The sequence below is a fragment of the Macrobrachium nipponense genome, chromosome 15 (genome assembly GCF_015104395.2).
Source record: "Macrobrachium nipponense isolate FS-2020 chromosome 15, ASM1510439v2, whole genome shotgun sequence".
Lineage (NCBI taxonomy): Eukaryota > Metazoa > Arthropoda > Malacostraca > Decapoda > Palaemonidae > Macrobrachium > Macrobrachium nipponense.
This window is the reverse complement of record NC_087208.1, coordinates 67242012-67259594: the sequence shown is the minus strand read 5'-3', so window position 1 is coordinate 67259594 and position 17583 is coordinate 67242012. Positions and strand designations below refer to the sequence as shown.

The 17583-nt window shown below is 47.5% G+C and overlaps 1 protein-coding gene across 7 annotated transcripts in view; it reads left to right on the top strand.

The window, feature by feature from the left end:
* LOC135195033 (uncharacterized) overlaps positions 1–17583 on the top strand; it is a 311947-nt gene that overhangs the window by 97080 nt on the left and 197284 nt on the right. For all 7 annotated transcript variants that reach the window (XM_064221352.1, XM_064221349.1, XM_064221348.1 and 4 more), the window contains one exon: positions 17307–17541. In XM_064221352.1, coding sequence (XP_064077422.1) covers positions 17307–17541 — 235 coding nt within the window. The remainder of the gene's footprint in view (positions 1–17306; positions 17542–17583) is intronic.

Below are 17583 nucleotides of genomic sequence, written 5' to 3'. Positions count from 1 at the left end.
CACGGCCTTCAGTGCGAGCAGAAACATGAGAAAGAGTACACGTTTGAGTTTCATCTCTGTCATTCGCTTGCTTTTATGTCTGGTTTGCTTTGTTTTGGCAAGAATTTCATCATGCCAAAGAGGAAAAGAAAGGCAAAACATCTCGTTAACATACAGAAGAAGAAAATTTGCTCTAATAAGAGTTCAGAAGACCATAATATCGGTGATATTAGCAAAGTTAGTGAAGCAGAGAGAGAGAGTGCTGCCTAGGAAGGAGCGCCCCGTCTCGCCTGACACGCAGTCCCCCAGGCTATGATTTTTCAGCAAAGGGATCTTCATTTATGATAAATATCATAGATTTAGTTTATTAATACCCAAAAAGGAAGGAGAGAGAGTGTGTTATGTAAGGAGTGCCCATCTCACCTGACTCAGTGCCCCAGGCTACGATCCTTGAGCAAAGGGATCTTCATTTATGATTAAATTGTGATAAATACATAATATAGTTTTGGTTTAATAATACCCAAAAAGGAATATAAAATTTATAGTAAAAATGATTTATTAGCATTGTCTCTGTAAAAATCCGAAGAAAACTGAATGCCTGTATCTCAAAACTGTACTTATTGACCTTCAAAGTCTATCTTCTCCCTTAGTTTTAATGCTATAGCATTGAAATTTGGTATGTAACGTAGACATTGTAGAACAATAAAATGAAGCCTTTTTTTCCAATGTTTGTTTCCTTTTTTTTTTTTCTCTTAAATTTTTTTCACTGATTTATAAGGTTTAGTTTTTTACCATAATGAAAAAATTCATATCTAGAAAAAAAATTGCTTTTAGAAAAAAAAAAACCTTCATCTTATTGGAGGTCTACATCAGGTTTATATATGGTAGTAATCCCAGGTCTTAATATTAGTACATATCAAGGGAGGAGATAGAATTTGAAAACTCATTTTCATACATTCAACTTACCTGTCAGATATATACATAGCTATCGACTCCGTCGTCCCCGACAGAAATTCAAATTTCGCGGCACTCGCTACAGGTAGGTCAGGTGATCTACCGCCCTGCTCTGGGTAGCAGGACTAGGAACTATTCCCGTTTTCTAATCAGATTCTCTCTGTCGCCGGTAGTATCAACATTGTTGTTACTTCCTCCTGACTGGAATTCTTTTTTCACAACGCTTTTGATCATCTTTCGACTGATTTTTGGTGACGTACTTGGATCGTTGTTTGGCATTCGCTATCGTGGACTGGTTTTTGGACTTCGCTTTGGATTTTCGTGAATATGTCTGATTCTAGTGTTAGCTTCAGAGTGTGTGTGAATGAGGGCTGTAAGGTGAGGATTCCGAAAGCTTCGGTAGATCCTCACACTACATGCAGTGGCTGTAGAAAGGTTGAATGCTCAATTGAGAATACGTGTAACGAGTGTGAGAGATTGAGTGCGCAAGAATGGAAGAATCTGACTTCTTACTTGAAGAAGTTAGAGAAGGATAGAGAGAGGAAGGCGGCTTACAAAAGCCGGAAAATGTCTAGTAGTTCTGTAGCTTCTTCTTCTCTTAATTATGCCCATTCTGTTTCAGCCCGTTCACAAGTTTATCCCTCTGATTCCGCCTCAGAAATAGCGGAACTCAGAGCTTCCCTTCAAAAAATGCAAGAGAAAATGGAAGCATTAGAAGGTAAGAGAAGTGAATGTGGTTTCTCGAGTGATGTTAGTGTCCCCAGTGTAGTGGAGGGGGCGTCTGGTCGTCCCTGCGACGCTCCCAGGCCTAGACCTATTCCAAGCTCCATGGCCAGAGGAGAAGGAAAGTCGAAAGCCTTACGGGGGTCGTGGGGAATCCCCAACGATCAGGCGTCCCTTCGGCAGAATCGTATACATCTCAGTCTGCCAGGGACAGCTATAGAAAAAGCGTCTTCGTCAGTGCTTTTCATCTTCTAGTTCGCCTTCTCCGAGAAGAGGATGGAAGGAATCGAAGCTTTCACGTCCGCTAAAAAGGAACTGGAAGAACCTGAGCTTAATTCTAGCCCCGAGCGCTTCTCTGAAGAGGAGGCGCCTTCGGTAATCAAGAAAGCTAGAAAGGATTTAGATCCTTGGAAGGGAAAAGACTCTCGAGCGCCTTCCAGATCTCCTTCTCCTGATTCGAATGAGCCTTCGACCAGGAGAATTTTGATGAATGTACAGGAGCAAATAGCGTCTTTGGTAGGAGTACTTTCTAAGGAGCCTACTCGTAAAAAGGATGACAGGCTTCCGATTAAGAGATCCAAATACCGATCTCCTGTCGGGCGCGACGAACCCTCCAGGGGAGTTGTCGCACAAGCGGCCATCTCTGGGGGGAGCGGTGCGTTAGGCAGGCGAGATGGGGGAAAGGAAGTAACTCCTACCAAGCGTCAGGCGCCAACTAGGAGCCAGGCGCCAAGTAGGCGCAAAGAGCCTGACTTTACTGTAGATCGTTCTAGGCCCAGATCTTCATCCAAGCAACAAGAGCCAATTGGAGAAGAGAGAACTCCTGATAGGAGTATAGCGCGCTCTAAGCGCAATATACTTGCTATTCGAAAGGCGCATTCCATGAGCGATACTCCTACCAAGCCTCAGGAGTATTCGGAACTAGATGCGCCTTCCGTAGGTCAGGAGTATTCGGGAAGAGATACTCCTGCCAAGCGCCTTGATTACTCTGGGGCCTCGATACTCCTCCCAGGCGCCAGGAGTATTCTGGACTTTTTACTCCTACCAGCGCCAGGAGTATTCGAAGCGCGATGCGCCTACCAAGCGCCAGGAGTATTCTGAGCTTAATACTCCTAACAGGCGCCAGGAGTATTGGAGCGAGATGCGCCTTCCAGACGGCAGGAGTATTCGAAGAGTGTAACGACTGTCAGGCGCCAGGAGTATTCCAAACAGGTTACTCCTACCAGGCCTCAGGAGTATTCTCAGCGAGATACTCCTGCTAAACGCCAGGCGCATTCTCCTCGTGAAGAGCTTGACATCCGACAGGAGTCTAACAGGCGTAGAGCAGTGATACGTGACTCTCCTAATGATAAACGTAAGGAGAGAGTTACTCCTAGCCCATCTCCTTATAGAAGTGCTTCTTCTTCGGGGAAAAGGAAGAAATCTAGAGAGGAGACAGAGGAGGGAAGGGCGAGGCCCTTCTCCTTCCGATCCTATTAATTTAGATGACGTCTCGGAGGACGAAGTTACTAACAGAGAAGGGCTCTCGAATTACAAAGTTCTTTTTGCTCTTCTCTTAGAAGAATATGGAGATGCATTAACTCCAGCCGCTCCTCCTTCTCCTCGCTCTCTATTTTCAAGTACGAAGGCACACAAGTCTTCGTCTTTCCTGAAAATGAAGCCGGCCATATCCATGAAAAGGGCCTTACAATCGCTGGACTCCTGGATCAAGACTAAGAAGGAGTTAGGAAGGACGATCTTTTTCATGCCTCCCGCTAAACTAAGGGCAGGAGAGGCATATGGTATGAAACGGGAGAAAACATGGGATTGTCTCTGCCTGTTTCAGCTGAATCGGACTTCTCCAGTCTCGTAGACTCGTCGAGGAGACATGCCTTGAATTCAGCAAAAGCAACATGGGGTCTTTCGGAAATGGACCATCTCCTCAAGGGACTTTTTCACACCTTAGAAGTATTTAACTTCCTAGATTGGTCCCTTGGGGTCATTGCTAAGAAGTCCCATGAAAAAGAACAACTAAGCCCTGAAACCTTGCATAGCATCCTTACATGCATAGATAAGGCGGTTCAAGATGGATCGGCGGAAGTGTGCTCCCTCTTCGGTGCGGGAATACTAAAGAAGAGAGCGGTTCATAGTGCCTTTCTCACTAAGGCCGTCTCTCCTTCACAGAGATCCGCCTTGCTGTATGCGCCTCTCTCTGAGCATTTATTTCCTTCGCAGTTGGTGAAAGACATTGCCCATTCGCTAACTGAGAAAGCCACTCAGGATCTTTTAAGGCAATCCTCAAGGAAGAATAGACCTGTGGCTAGTGAGGAAAAGAAAGCATCTAAGCCAACTCAACAACAGCAGCCCTTTCGAGGAGGCGCTCAGGCTAGATCCATCGTCAGAAGGAAATCAACTGAAAAAAGGGGAAGATCTGCCTTCCGTTCCTTTAAGAAGGGAAAATGAGAGATCTTTCCTCCAGACACCTGTAGGAGCCAGGTTACAATTCTTTGCGGGAGCATGGGAAGACATAGGATCCGATCCTTGGTCAATGTCAGTAATCAAGAAGGGTTATTATATCCCATTCAAGGACAGACCCCCCTTGACAACGTCACCGAGGGAACTGTCAGCCAGATACAAGGACCCTGTTCTGATGGATACTCTTCGTCAGATGGTGGAGCAGATGTGGGACAAAAGAGCAATAGAGCTGGTACTGGATCAAAGCTCCCCGGGGTTTTACAATCGCTTGTTTGTTCCGATACGTAATACAAACCCTCGGTCCTTTAACAATAGGAAGGTAACTAGCGGCAGCTGGGACGGTCGTAAGCTTCGAACAAAGGGGTGCTGAGAACGGTAGTTAACTGCTTGTCCGATCGTGCGCGCGCCCGCGCGCCCGAGAGGTGAAGAATCACTTTTGCTTTCGGCCGCGGGTGGGAAGGACCGTGTTTCGTCATCGCTCTCTGCCCGCTTCATCATCGTATGCTTTGTTTATATTGTGTTTTCTACTAATGGTTTGGTTTGACTTGAAAATGAAACTGTAAGTACACTGTTTTCATTTTCATTACTTAATTATGAATCAACATGGAGCAATCGCCGTAGAGACGGCGATTTCCGCTCTTTTCATGAATTGAACCCTTGAATTAATGTCTCGGTGCCGAGGGCGGGCGCACTCGCGCCGAGTCATGTATTTTGGGCAAAAGTGTGTAATTGAAAGATGTAAGTACTCTTTTTCATTATATTTTTGCCCTGTGCGTTCGTTGCCGAGAGCTTGATTGCGCTCGGCAAGAGCCTCTTATTTTGTATGAATAGAATGCAATGAAAGTGGATTCGCAATGCAGTTTTCTTTTCATTTTCATTTATTAATTGCATCAAATTTAATTTGGATCAATTTCCGCTCTTACCGGGAATTAATCCTTACGATTTATTGCTGTGAAAGTGAAAATAGCAAGTGCAGTATTGTTCATTTTCATATATATTTATGATAGCATCATATTATTATGGATCAAGTTTCCGCTCTTACCGGGAATTGATTTTTCCCTCTTTAAGTTCTATGAAGTGAATCGCAAGTGCAGTATTCTGTTTCATTTTCATATTACTTTTCACTGCTGTGCGGGGGTAGGGGAAGCGAAGGTCTGCCAGGAAGTCGTCGGAAAGCTCTCCCGCGACTCCCTTGGTATCCGATTCTTCGTCTTCTTTCCTGCCCCCCCGCTCAGCTTCCTCGTATTTTGTTTTTGGGGTCTTCCTTCCGTTCGTGGGGCATGTCTCCCCCCCCGTGCGTGAGGGAACCCCTCTTACTAATCTGTCTGTGCTACCGCAGGTGCTACAGCCGTGGGAGACGACCTTGGACAGGTATGGACCACTGCGGCTGCAGGGCGTGCCTAGCATCCACGATCTGCTGCAGAGTCTAGCGAGGTCTGGGGCGGTGACCTTGGAGTGGTCTCCACTACAACCTTCACGGCCGCTTATGCTGCTTCCTCCCCCCGCTGGTCTACACTCCCCATGCTGTGTCGGTGACGCCGTCTGCCGCTTCTAGGGCCGGTCGCCGCCGTACCGAGGAGGGGTATGCCGCCGCCGCCTGTGTTTCTTCGTGTTGCCTGCCCCAGACTTCCCGCTGTTCCAGCAGCTAGCTCGCCCCTCCTGGACCGGCCGCCAGTACCACGCTGGCTGCCGATGATTCTACGAGGCGATGGCTGGGCCTGCCGTACCTGTCGCTGATGTGGTTCCCGCTACTGGCTTGGCTGTCCCTTCTGTGTTTACCGCTGCCGCTGTTCCTGCCGCTCCTGAGCTGGTTGCTGTTCCTGTCGCTCCTGGTTCTGCGCCTGTCCATGCTGGTCCTGCCCATGGTGTGTCTTCCCCAGTCCCAGGTCCTTCCGGACAGGTGCAGTCGGGTCCCGTGTTGCTTCGGCAATAGGCCCGACTCCGGCCTGGATGGAGGACCTGACGACTGTCCTGCGTGAGCTGACGAAGAAGAGGAAGGTGTCATCTTCGTCTGTTGCTGCCTCTTTCCCCTTCGACTTCTAAGGCCCATAAGCCGAAGAAGAAGAAGGCTGCCTCCCCCATAAGAAGTCCTCCTTCGGAACTTCTAAGGGCCCGTCAAGAGATAGACGGGGGACCAGAGGAGTATCGGTTAGCTCTGGTACTTCCTCGCCTGTGCTAGCGGCGATGACGCTACGCCAGGTTCCGGCTCGGTCTCTCGTTCGCGGGAGATCCCGAGTGTACGCTCTCCCTCGGGAGACCGTGCAGCCAAAGTTTCGGCGCCAGAGTTCGCTCGGCGCCAAGACCACGGCACGGAGCAGAAGGCTGGCGAGAACCGCTCAGGTGACTCTTGCCAGGCCAGCGGCCGCTCTCGCAGCGACCAGCTGGTAACCGGGTTTTGTTATTCCCCCTCCCCAAGAAGACTCCTTCGGGAACTTCGAAGGGCTCGTCACACTCCGGTGTGACGGGGGGTTCTTCTGCTGTTCCTCCTGTTCCTTCGGGAATGGGGCCCGTCTCCCCTTCTGAGAAGAAGAAGAAGACGGGAACCAAGGGTGTGCTGGCTACCGCTGGTACACCCTCGCCTGGTCTTGGCAGCTCTGCTGCTAAGCCAGGTACCGGCTCGGTTTCTCGTCCGCGAGAAGTTCCGAGTGTACGATTTCCTTCGGGTGACCGTGCAGCCAAAGTTAAGACGTCTGAGTTCGCTCAGCGTCATGACCGAGGGATCGGAGCAGAAGACTGTCGAGCCGCTCAGGTGACTCTCGCCAGGCCAGCGGCCGCTCTCGCAGCGACCAGCCGGTACCTCGGGTGGACGTGACGGTCTCTGACCGGCCACGGGTTTGAGGCTGGGAAGAGGTCCCCCAGGTCCCCTCGACCGACGGTAACCAGCCTCGGCTGGTAGCCAGCGGTTTGACCGTGCCGCGAGGACGCTCACCGGTCTCACGGCGAAAGCGAGCTCTGCAGGTCACCTGACCGCCGCTCCCACAGGGACCGGGCGGATACGGTGACCAGCAGCAGCTCGTCTGACGCACGGGACCGGGGTCGACGTGCTCAGTCGAGCCGCTCGCCACAGGTGAGCGGCACGGCCAGGCCTGCAGATCGATCCCCACCGCGGGTTGGTGATCGGCTGCAGCCCCCCACGTACGCTGGTCCTGCCAGCGAGCGGGGGGGAGCGTCAGGTCTGTCTCTCCACTACCTTCAACTTCCTCGGGCTACACCGGGAAGAGCGAGGTAGCTAGGAGTGATCGTGAGAGGTGCGCCGCTCACGATCCCGTCACGACGCCGCACGTGCCACGTATGGTCTTAGGACCAACCAGGACGTACGCGCAAGTGATTGGAGGCGACCGTCAGGGGAGAGGGGGTAGCGTCAGTTCTGTCTCTCCGATACCTTCAACTTCCTCGGCATACGCCAGGAAGAGCGAGGTATATAGGAGTGATCGTGAGAGAGCGCCGCTCACGATCCCGTCACGACGCGCACGTGCCAGGTTGGTCTTAGGACCAACCAGGACGTACGCGCAAGTGATTGGAGGCAACCGTCAGGGATCTGTTGCTGGTCCTTCTTCTGAAGGAGGAGGGTCCTGGGAGCTGCTCTTGTTGGAGGGACTGGACGGTCCTACTCCTCAAGACGCTGTAACTTCCGAGATTCAGAGTAACTTTACCCAGGTTATTGCACTGATTCGTCAGCACAACGACCGGGGGGAAGGATCGCCGCTCCCACCAGCAGAGCCCATGTCTCTGCTCGAGTCGTTTTGGGGCCCGAGAGGGAACCCAAACCGACGGTGGGTATGCCGCGATCGGAGCTTGCCGATTCTGTCTTGAACCAGAGTCTCTCGTCTCCGGACAAGAAGGCTCTCTCAGTTCTGGCCGTCGATCAAGCTACTTCCACCTCCTCTACTGCGACAGCGGCGTTTCTACGTGTCTTCGGACACCGTATTTAAATACTCCTTCGGTCCTCCTGAGAGGTTTCGACCTCGACGAGGACTGGAATGAGTTGGAGGACGGTAACGGCTCTCTCCTGTCAGGTGTCGATCAGCCCCACCCATAGACGACGTTCACAGTGGACGGCAGACCCTTACCTACAGTGAGAGTTCGTAACCCTCCTCGGGAAAACGTTTTCTCCTGACGATACGTTTTCCCAGACTCTGAGAGGCCATCGCCGCAAGGCGATGGCTGCTCCTACTCTTCTCCAACTGCTAGTTCCACTGGGAAGGCGAGCGAGTATCCAATTCCTCCCCCATTCTCTCCTTACGGCTACGAGGGAAAGGGGAAGGATCCTACAGAGATTTCTCTGTAGGATCCCACGTTGGGGACTGCGCTACCAGGGGGGACCTTCGGGTCCTACCTGACGTAAGCCCCGGTCGTTGAGGAGGGATCCTGCCCCATTCTCGATTTCTACGGGAATCGAGAGGACCACCAGCCGATATCGTTTGACGAATTCGGTGGGGGTTTCGCAGACTGCTTAGAATTCTACGGAATTTCTAGCGCATTCAGAGTGTTAGAGTTTCTTACGATCTCCAAACACTTAGGCGAGACCACGGTCCAAAGTGAGCGAGACGAGAATCCCCGATATGTTACACGATAATCGGGAACCTCGCCTATGCTCGAATTCCTGTAATTTCTAGCATTAGGAAGAAGACTGCTGCTGAAAGAAGACTATCTCACAGTAGGCGACCAACCTGGAATAGAGAAGAACGGACGGGAATATCCAGTTTGGCTGGAACTATCGTCTTAGTATTCTGTTCACCATTGAAGCTTTCCTTCGAGGAAGACTTCTCCTTCACTCTCTTTAATAGAGAACGAAGGTGGTCGATCTCCAATCCTTATTTTGTTTTCTTGAAGGAAAGAATTTAGGATGGAGATCGTTGTTCAGAATCCTACAAATATACTACGTATATTAACCTCGCGACATGATTCTGCTAAGCAGTTGAATGGTCCGAGGGGTAGGCCGCTATCCTGGTTATTCTACGGATTGCGACTTAGACGAAAAGTATTCTAATTGAACTGCAACCCGGGTTGCCTGCAACCTCCCAGGAGTTTCCAGTTTCAATTTTATATACTTATGGTGTTGTCACAACAACACCATTTAAGCTTTTATATTTACCGAAATTCGTTTCGCTTAAATATAATTGCTCGAGCATATCTTTTTATGCTCGGTGGTTCTAGCCGAAACGCATTCCTTCGTGGAAAGGATTACTTGGCAACTCAGGAGGACGAGTCAGCGACAGCTACTGCGTATTGAATTGCCAGAGGCATTTCAGTATCAGCTGCCGCTTTGAGATAGACGGTTGTTTATGTCTTTCTCACCTGCTTTGATTGAATAACAACCGTATCTCTGCCCAACAATCACGGACTTAAGTCTCTGATTAACGGGGATTCTCGCATACATGAATGACATCTACTGCTGTGAAACGCTAGTATTCATCGTCTTCGGTATTGCGAGAATTTAAAACAGAGATATCTATTCGACTCTCATCTTTCTGTTTACCGCACGGTAACAGAATTCTGTAATAGTCTCTTGCTGCATCGTATCCGATAATGCGAATGATTTTTGCGGAATCTGAGTTTGTCCTCAAAATATCTTGTATTCGGAGGTGTACAATTGTTCATTGTTCACCCCGGATTAGCAGATGTATTGAAAGACATCGCCTACTCCCACACCTGCCAGCTCTACTTCCAAACGTTCAGCCCATGAGAAGCAGTTCTTCAAGCGGCTCTCCCCTGTTTTTCATTACTGAAGAACGCCCCGCTTTCATTGCACAACGGACAGCAATGAAATGGCGGTTAGCGTTTTCAGTCATTTGTAAGCACAGGTTTAGAATCTTGAGATTCCTTCTCTCGATTCAGCTGGAAGACGTAGGTTGCATTCATTGCCTACCTTCGTCTTCAACGTCACATAGTGTTGTTTTCTCCTTAAGCTGAGATTCAACGTCTATGAGATTTTTCTTGCCATCAGGGACCTCTGTCTTTTGAAGGCAATTGACTTTCGCCTTTTGAGCTTATGCATTAGAATCATCGCCGCGCCGTCCGGCATCGGTGACTAACAAATATTTTATTTGTTTGGTCTCTCAGCATAACTTTAAAGGGCGAAGTCACGTGACCTTACCCGGATGCTTGGACAACTTGCCTCTACTGATTCCGAACCAGTCAGTCGGCAGCTGTCAGAGCGCCCGAGTCAGTTACGAACTATGCTGTGGACTTAGTTCGGTTGTTCCAGAGCAATCATTACTTCGTCTTAATAGCTTGTCAGTATGAGTACTGTACATAACCAAAGTCGAGAAGAGGGATAGGTCATACGACTATTCCCTTCTTTTCGTCTTAGGTACTGCATGACTTCTCTTGAGAAGTCAAGCACAAAGGGATGGGGATTTGTGACGCTCGATTTCGTACCGATCTTCGTAGCGGAAGACTCAGAACCCTTCGGTAGCTGACGATTGGTTCGAGTCCTTCACAATACCCTCCCTAATGGACTTTTCACCGCCTCCGATACGAAGGCTATGCTGCTTTGTCCTTGTGAAGGCGTTGCGACGGAAGCTGTCTGAAGAAACTCGAACAACCCAGGATGAGTGTGGACGCCTCTTCATCATTCTCTCGCGTTCCGCAAGAACTTCTCCGTGGCGCAGGTAATGAAGGCAGGCGCCTGGTCCAACCGGACCGCATGCACCTCCTTCTACCTTCAGGATATTGCCCACAGTTCCTTGGATCTTTTTCTGGGAACCGTGGTGGTTGCTCAACACGTTGTGTAGTTAACCCAGACCCTCGCAGGCTGAACAGCATCGAGTCCTGGTGTGACCGTAAGAATGGATGAGGGTAATGAGAGTGTGACTGGCTCCTCTTCCCATCTTTTTCTTCCCTCTACCTTTGGGTAGAGGGACACGGTCGTCACCCTGCTGGGTAAGGACGAGATGCAGGTGAGCTACTCAATAGAGCACCATCCTATCCCTTTTCAGTAGGGATAGGAGTAAATATCCACCACCACTTCCTCCAACAAGGGGGAGGAAGTGGATGCCAAATTGAGACAAACCCATCATTTTATGATTGTCTCTTGCAAACAGGAACAAGTTCTTGCTTGCTGGTACGAAGAGATACGCTTGCCTATCTCTTAGTACTTGGCCCAGAGGTCTGACCATTGATCCCTGCGGTGCACACACCCCGATCAATCGGACAGAGGTTTGGATCCCTCCCTTGCTCTTACGACCAGGGAGGCACTCCAGGGTTGGACGAACACCAGTCTGTTCACCAAAAAAGACTCAGATTCCTCCCACCAAGAAGTGAGTCTTCCTATTGTTAAAGGACCGATGGGTTTGTATTAACGTATCGGAACAAATGACAATTTGTCGAAAATTGCATTTTTCCTAACTATACAAACCTGAGGTCCTTTACATATAGTCCCACCTCATGCCACCCCTCACTCTGCAACTTTTTGCATGGGCCTAAAGCAAAAGTGATTCTTCACCTCTCGGGCGCGCGGGCGCGCGCACGATCGGACAAGCAGTTAACTACCGTTCTCCCCTTGTTCGAAGCTTACGACCGTCCCAGCTGCCGCTAGTTACCTTCCTATTGTTAAAGGACCTCAGGTTTGTATAGTTAGGAAAAATGCAATTTTCGACAAATTGTCATTTCTCGTAGCGAAAGCCTCGGGGGGATGGAGACCGGTACTGGATGTAAGTTCGCTGAACAAATTCGTACAACAACAGAAGTTCAGCATGGAAACGTCTGCCTCAGTACTTGCAGCTCTCCGTCATGGAGATTGGATGGCGTCTCTAGATCTTCAAGACGCATATTTCCACGTCCCCGATTCACCATTCGTCGAGGAGTAACCTTCGTTTCATGTTCGAGGGAGGATCTATCAGTTCAGGCCCTGTGTTTTCGGCCTTTCTACGGCTCCCCAAGTCTTCACAGACTTAATGAAAAATGTGTCAAAACACCTTCACATGAAAGGGATAAACGTCCCCTCCCATCCCTGGACGACTGGCTAATCAGGGCAGGTCTCAAAAGCAGTGTCTGGAGGACCTGTCAACAATCCTGGATTTGACAAAGACATTAGGATTAATCGTGAACCTCGAGAAATCCCAGATGGTCCCCAGCCAGAACGTAGTCTATCTGGGGATTCAGTGGATTCTCGGGGTTTTCGAGTATTTCCTTCTCAAGAGAGAGTAAGGAAAGGCTGTGCCACAGTATTGAACTTCTTAGAGAAAGAGCGTACTTCAGCGAGGGAATGGTTGAGCCTTCTGGGGACCCTTTCCTCGCTCGAACAGTTCTTTCCTCTAGGAAGACTGCATCTCTCCGTCCGCTTCAGTACTTCCTGAGAAGCAGTTGGAGTTGGAAGAAAACAGAGGCTCTCGGAACACGTTTCCGATCTCATTAGAAGTAAAGCAGCAGTTAAGGTGGGGTTGACCCCTGAAGAAAACAGAGGAGTATCCTTAGAAGTTCGGATCCCAAACCTGACATTGTTCTCAGACGCGTCGGAGACAGGTTGGGGTGCGACTCTAGGGTCCGAAGAAGTGTCAGGCACCTGGTCGAAGAGCAGGTGTCATGGCACATAAATTGCAAGGAGCTCTTTGCGATTGCCCCACCATCGTGTTAAGGAGCTTCGAGCAGATAGTCAGAACAAAGTTAATTCCAGATAACTCCGACAATACGACCGCTCTGGCTTATGTCAAGAAGCAAGGAGGAAACTCACTCTTTTCGTCCCTATACGAACTGGCAAGAGATCTGCTGATTTGGGCAAATCAAAGGAATGTGGTCATTCTAACGAGATTTGTTCAAGGGGAGAGGAACGTGAGAGCGGACAGACTGAGCAGGAGGTTCCAGGTCCTTCCTACAGAATGGACCCTCCACTCGGAAGTCTGTCAGACCCTTTGGTATCTTTGGGGGAAACCACAGATAGATCTATTCGCCACGTTTCTCTCCAAAAGGATAGACACATTTTGCGCCCTGGTAGAGGATCCCAGGGCTTATGCTATAGACGCCCTTCTCCTGGACTGGTCAGGGCTAGACGTGTACGCTTTTCCCTCATTCAAGATTCTGGGGGAAGTAAGTCAGAAAGTTTGTGGCCTCGAAGGGCCATCCCGAATTTGGTTCACAGGAGGTGATGGAGTGGAGTTGGAACAGTTGGACTTCCCCAGATCTCTTCCAAACAGGATAGATCTGCTCAAACAACCCCACTTCGAGAGTACCATCAAAATCTACCGCTCTTGCTCTGACTGCCTTCGACTATCGAAAGATTGGTCAGAGCGAGAGGGTTTTCTCGCAAGCGGCAAGCGCAATTGCTAGAGCCCGCAGATCATCTACTAGGCGAGTGTACCAATCGAAGTGGGAAGTTTTCAGAAACTGGTGCAGGTCGAAGAAGCTGTCCTCTTCCAATACCTCTGTAACCGAATTGCGGATTTCCTTCTTTTCCTGAGGGAATAGTCACATTCCTCTCTGCTTACCAACAAGTTAAAGGATACAGAAGTATGCGTTTCGTCTAAGTCTTTAGAAAACAGAGGCTTAGGACTTGGACGAATAATAAAGATTTGCACGATCTCATCCGCTCTTTTTGAAACGTCCAAGTCAGTAGAGCCTAGGATTCCGAGCTGGAACTTAGATTTGGTTCTGAAATTTCTATCCTCGGAAAAGTTCGAACCACCTCATACGGCTTCATTCCGTGATATCACTAGAAAGTGTATATTTCTTCTATCTCTGGCTACTGCTAAAAGGGTCAGCGAGTTGCACGCCCTTGAGTCACGAGTTGGTTTCAAAGAAGATTCTGCGATTTGTTCATTCCAGACTCTTTTTCTTGCCAAAAACGAGAACCCTTCGAATCCCTGGCCTAGGAGTTTCGAAGTAAAAGGACTTACTAGCCTAGTAGGCAGAGAAATAGAAAGATCACTTTGTCCAGTTAGAGCACTGAAATTCTATCTGGACAGAAAGAAGCGGTTGGGAGGCTCACAACATGGTCTTTGGTGCTCGGTAAAAGACCCCAAGAGACCTATGTCTAAAAATGCTTTGGCCTTCTTTGTTAGAAGTGTAATTACCGAGGCTCATAAGAACTGCCCAGATGACTCTTTTAATCTATTGAGAGTAAGAGCTCATGAGGTAAGGGCAATCGCGACATCAATTGCGTTCCAGAGAAATATGTCACTTAAAAATATTTTGGACGCAACCTATTGGAGATGCAACTCAGTATTTGCATCTCATTATTTAAAAGATGTGCGAGTAACGTATGAGAAATGTTTTTCTTTAGGTCCGTTTGTGTCAGCACAGACGGTTCTGGGTAAAGGAGAGAGCACCGATCCTTAAATATGTGTACGTAACCCTCTTGTCGGATGTGTTCTCGTGTTTCCTGTGCATGGGAGTGTCAGATGTCGCACTGGCGGCCTTCACTTCGCTTCATTAGGAAATCGAGGTGACAGCTGACTATTAGAGGGGTACAAAATTTTTATTTTTGTATGTATGAGTTTCGCGTTTGTGGTTGTTTGTTTGCATAAGAGTTTTGGGGATGACTCTTAGCAATCTTAGAATTCTAACACGGGTTAGGATCGGGTGATCGGGATCGGTTGTGTGCTCCTTAAAGAAGGCGTGTTGTCATATAAGCGGATTAGCACCCCTTGACAAACGCCAGTTAGGCTCTGCCGAGTAAGTGGATAAGACCCCATCGACAGACCAGCAAGAACTCTTGGCCACAGATCACTATCTCGCTAAGGCTCTTGAGATGAAGCAGACTCCTGGGCAGTAGCCACGAAGTCTTCCATCTAATAAGGTAGTAGGAACTAAGGTTTATTTATACCTACAACATATGTTGTTTACCTGTCTAGTCAGTTAGTTAGCTGTCTCTTGCCCTCCACCAAAGGGTGTCAATCAGCTATGTATATATCTGACAGGTAAGTTGAATGTATGAAATGATATTGTTATGATACAACTAAAGTTTTCATACATACTTACCTGGCAGATATATACAATTGAAGACCCACCCAGCCTCCCCGCAGGAGACAGGTGGAAGAGAGAACTGATTAGAAAACGGGAATAGTTCCTAGTCCTGCTACCCAGAGCAGGGCGGTAGATCACCTGACCTACCTGTAGCGAGTGCCGCGAAATTTGAATTTCTGTCGGGGACGACGGAGTCGATAGCTATGTATATATCTGCCAGGTAAGTATGTATGAAACTTTATTGTATCATAACAATATCATTATTATTTTCGGGATAAATCACAGCGGTGCATCAAAACCGATGGTCAGAGGCAAAAATCATATGCGTTTTGGAGATGTCCCAAGTCACCTTATTAAGTGGTATGGATGTCAAAGTCCTGTCCTTTAAAAATGGCATTAGCCGGCCGGCGCCCTTAAACTGATGAATGTGTACAGATTTTGCTTTAAATGTAGCTTCCTATATGTAATGACTAGGTTGGCTACCCAACTCTCTAATATGGGTTGGGAACTTCATATTTTATCCTTTGTTTATTTCTTTTACAAAATTTTGCTCTGTATTTCTTCATCTATAAGTGTGTAGGTATGTACTAGTTTTGATTTATTCATTTACTTGGGTATTTTGCTTGTTAGATAGATTTTTATACTACAGTAGTACCTCGAGATACGAAATTAATCCGTTCCGAGGCGCCTTTCGTATCATGAGTTTATCGTATCTTGGACCACATTTTACATGTAAAATGGCTAATCCGTTCCAAGCCCTCCAAAAACACCCCAGTAAATTTCATAATAAAGCTAAATTGACCTATAAACAATGAAATACTACAATAATTTGGACTTTTCAATACCTAAATTAAGAGTAAAAATGCAAAACCTGTAAATAAAGTGTATATTAGTGTACAAGAAATATTATTTCTGTAACGTAAAATGTGGAAGCTTACCTTTCGAGTGAGGCTATCTCCAAAAGTGGCGGCAGAGGAGGAGGACAAACGGCAGATATGTACACTTAACTTTACGAAACACATAAAAAAATGTCAGAAAAACAAACTAAACTTTACAAAATACATTAACAAAACTGTAACACTTAACTTTACAAAAAACTTAAAATAAAATTTATTTTGTCTTTTTTTTAATTTTACATTTCTTTTTACTTTTTTATACTTTACGTAATTTCAATTTCTTCACCACCGAATGGATGCCAGTCCGTTTACGGAATTTTTCGAACCACCCATGAGAAGCCTTGAACTCTGGGGTTGCCGTTGATGTCCCCTCTTCCGCCGTCATCTTCGGCTTGGGCAATCAATTGCCGAAAATAGCGCTGGCCTTCTGGCAGATTGCCGTTTCGGTTATCGTATCGCCATCGATTTCTATGTCCTCGATCCATACAAGAAGCAGCCTTTCCATTTCATTATGCACATGGCTCCTCTTGTTGGACAAAATAGTCACGCCCTTGGAAGGTGTAGCTGCTTTGATGGCTTCCTTCTGCTTAAGGATGGTGCCTATCGTCGACGGATTTCGGCCGTATTCCTTAGCGATCACACTCAACCGCAAGCCAGCTTCATACTTTTTTATTATCTCCATCTTTGTCTCCATAGAAAGCATTCTCTTCTTTCTGTGAACTTCAGCAACTTTCTTGGGACCCATGACTATATGTACTGTACGTAATTAAGTTACGTATGTAGTACGTATACTAATTAGGTTCTCACAACACGATAAAGTAGCACAACGAAATCACTAACGAATTTACGTTACTAAACGAAATCGTTGGACCGAACGAATGCCACATGCGTACGATAAAGATTCTGGTACGAGGGGGCCGGGGTAGGGACGCCACCATGTACGTACGTATAAGATGCATGATGGGAGGGATGCTGTCCAATAGGAGAGAAGGATCTCATGGCTTGGCTAGCATCAGGAACCAATGGGAGAGCTGGAGGATGGTGACGAGTCTACTAGAACTAAGATGGCGGCGTGCGGCGCGAGTTTCAAAATTGTTATTGGGCGAATCTCGGACTTTCAGAAACCTTTCGTATCTTGAAAACTTTTCGTATGTAGAGCAGTAAAATTTTTCGTGTCAGCTTTTGTATCTCGAGTTTTTCGTAAGTTGAGCCATTCGTATCTCGAGGTACCACTGTTTTTACATATGTAGATATATGAGCAGTTTATATCAGATTTTTGAGAAAGTTGAGGTTATTCTTTACATTGTCAGTTGTATCCAGTGCTAGGTCTTAACTTTAATCTTGTAATTGCAATTTTAGGTATTTACATTTTATTTTTTTATTTTTTTTACTTTTCAGGGGTAGCAACGATAGGTTAGATGCTCAACGTTTTCCAGACCTTTATGGATCTGGCGAGCCCCCTGTAGCCGGGCCTATGTACAATTTACCGTTATTACCTCGTCGTAGTTCCTCCAGCTCCTCTATTCCAGAATCAGATAGAAATGGGAATGACAAGTATGACCCAAACAAACCCCTGGTTATAGATGTGAAACCTGCATCAGTATATGGTGGCTCCCTTTTAGAAGAATCAGAAGTAAGTACAGTAAACCAGAGTTATTTTTTTTCTTATGGTAGA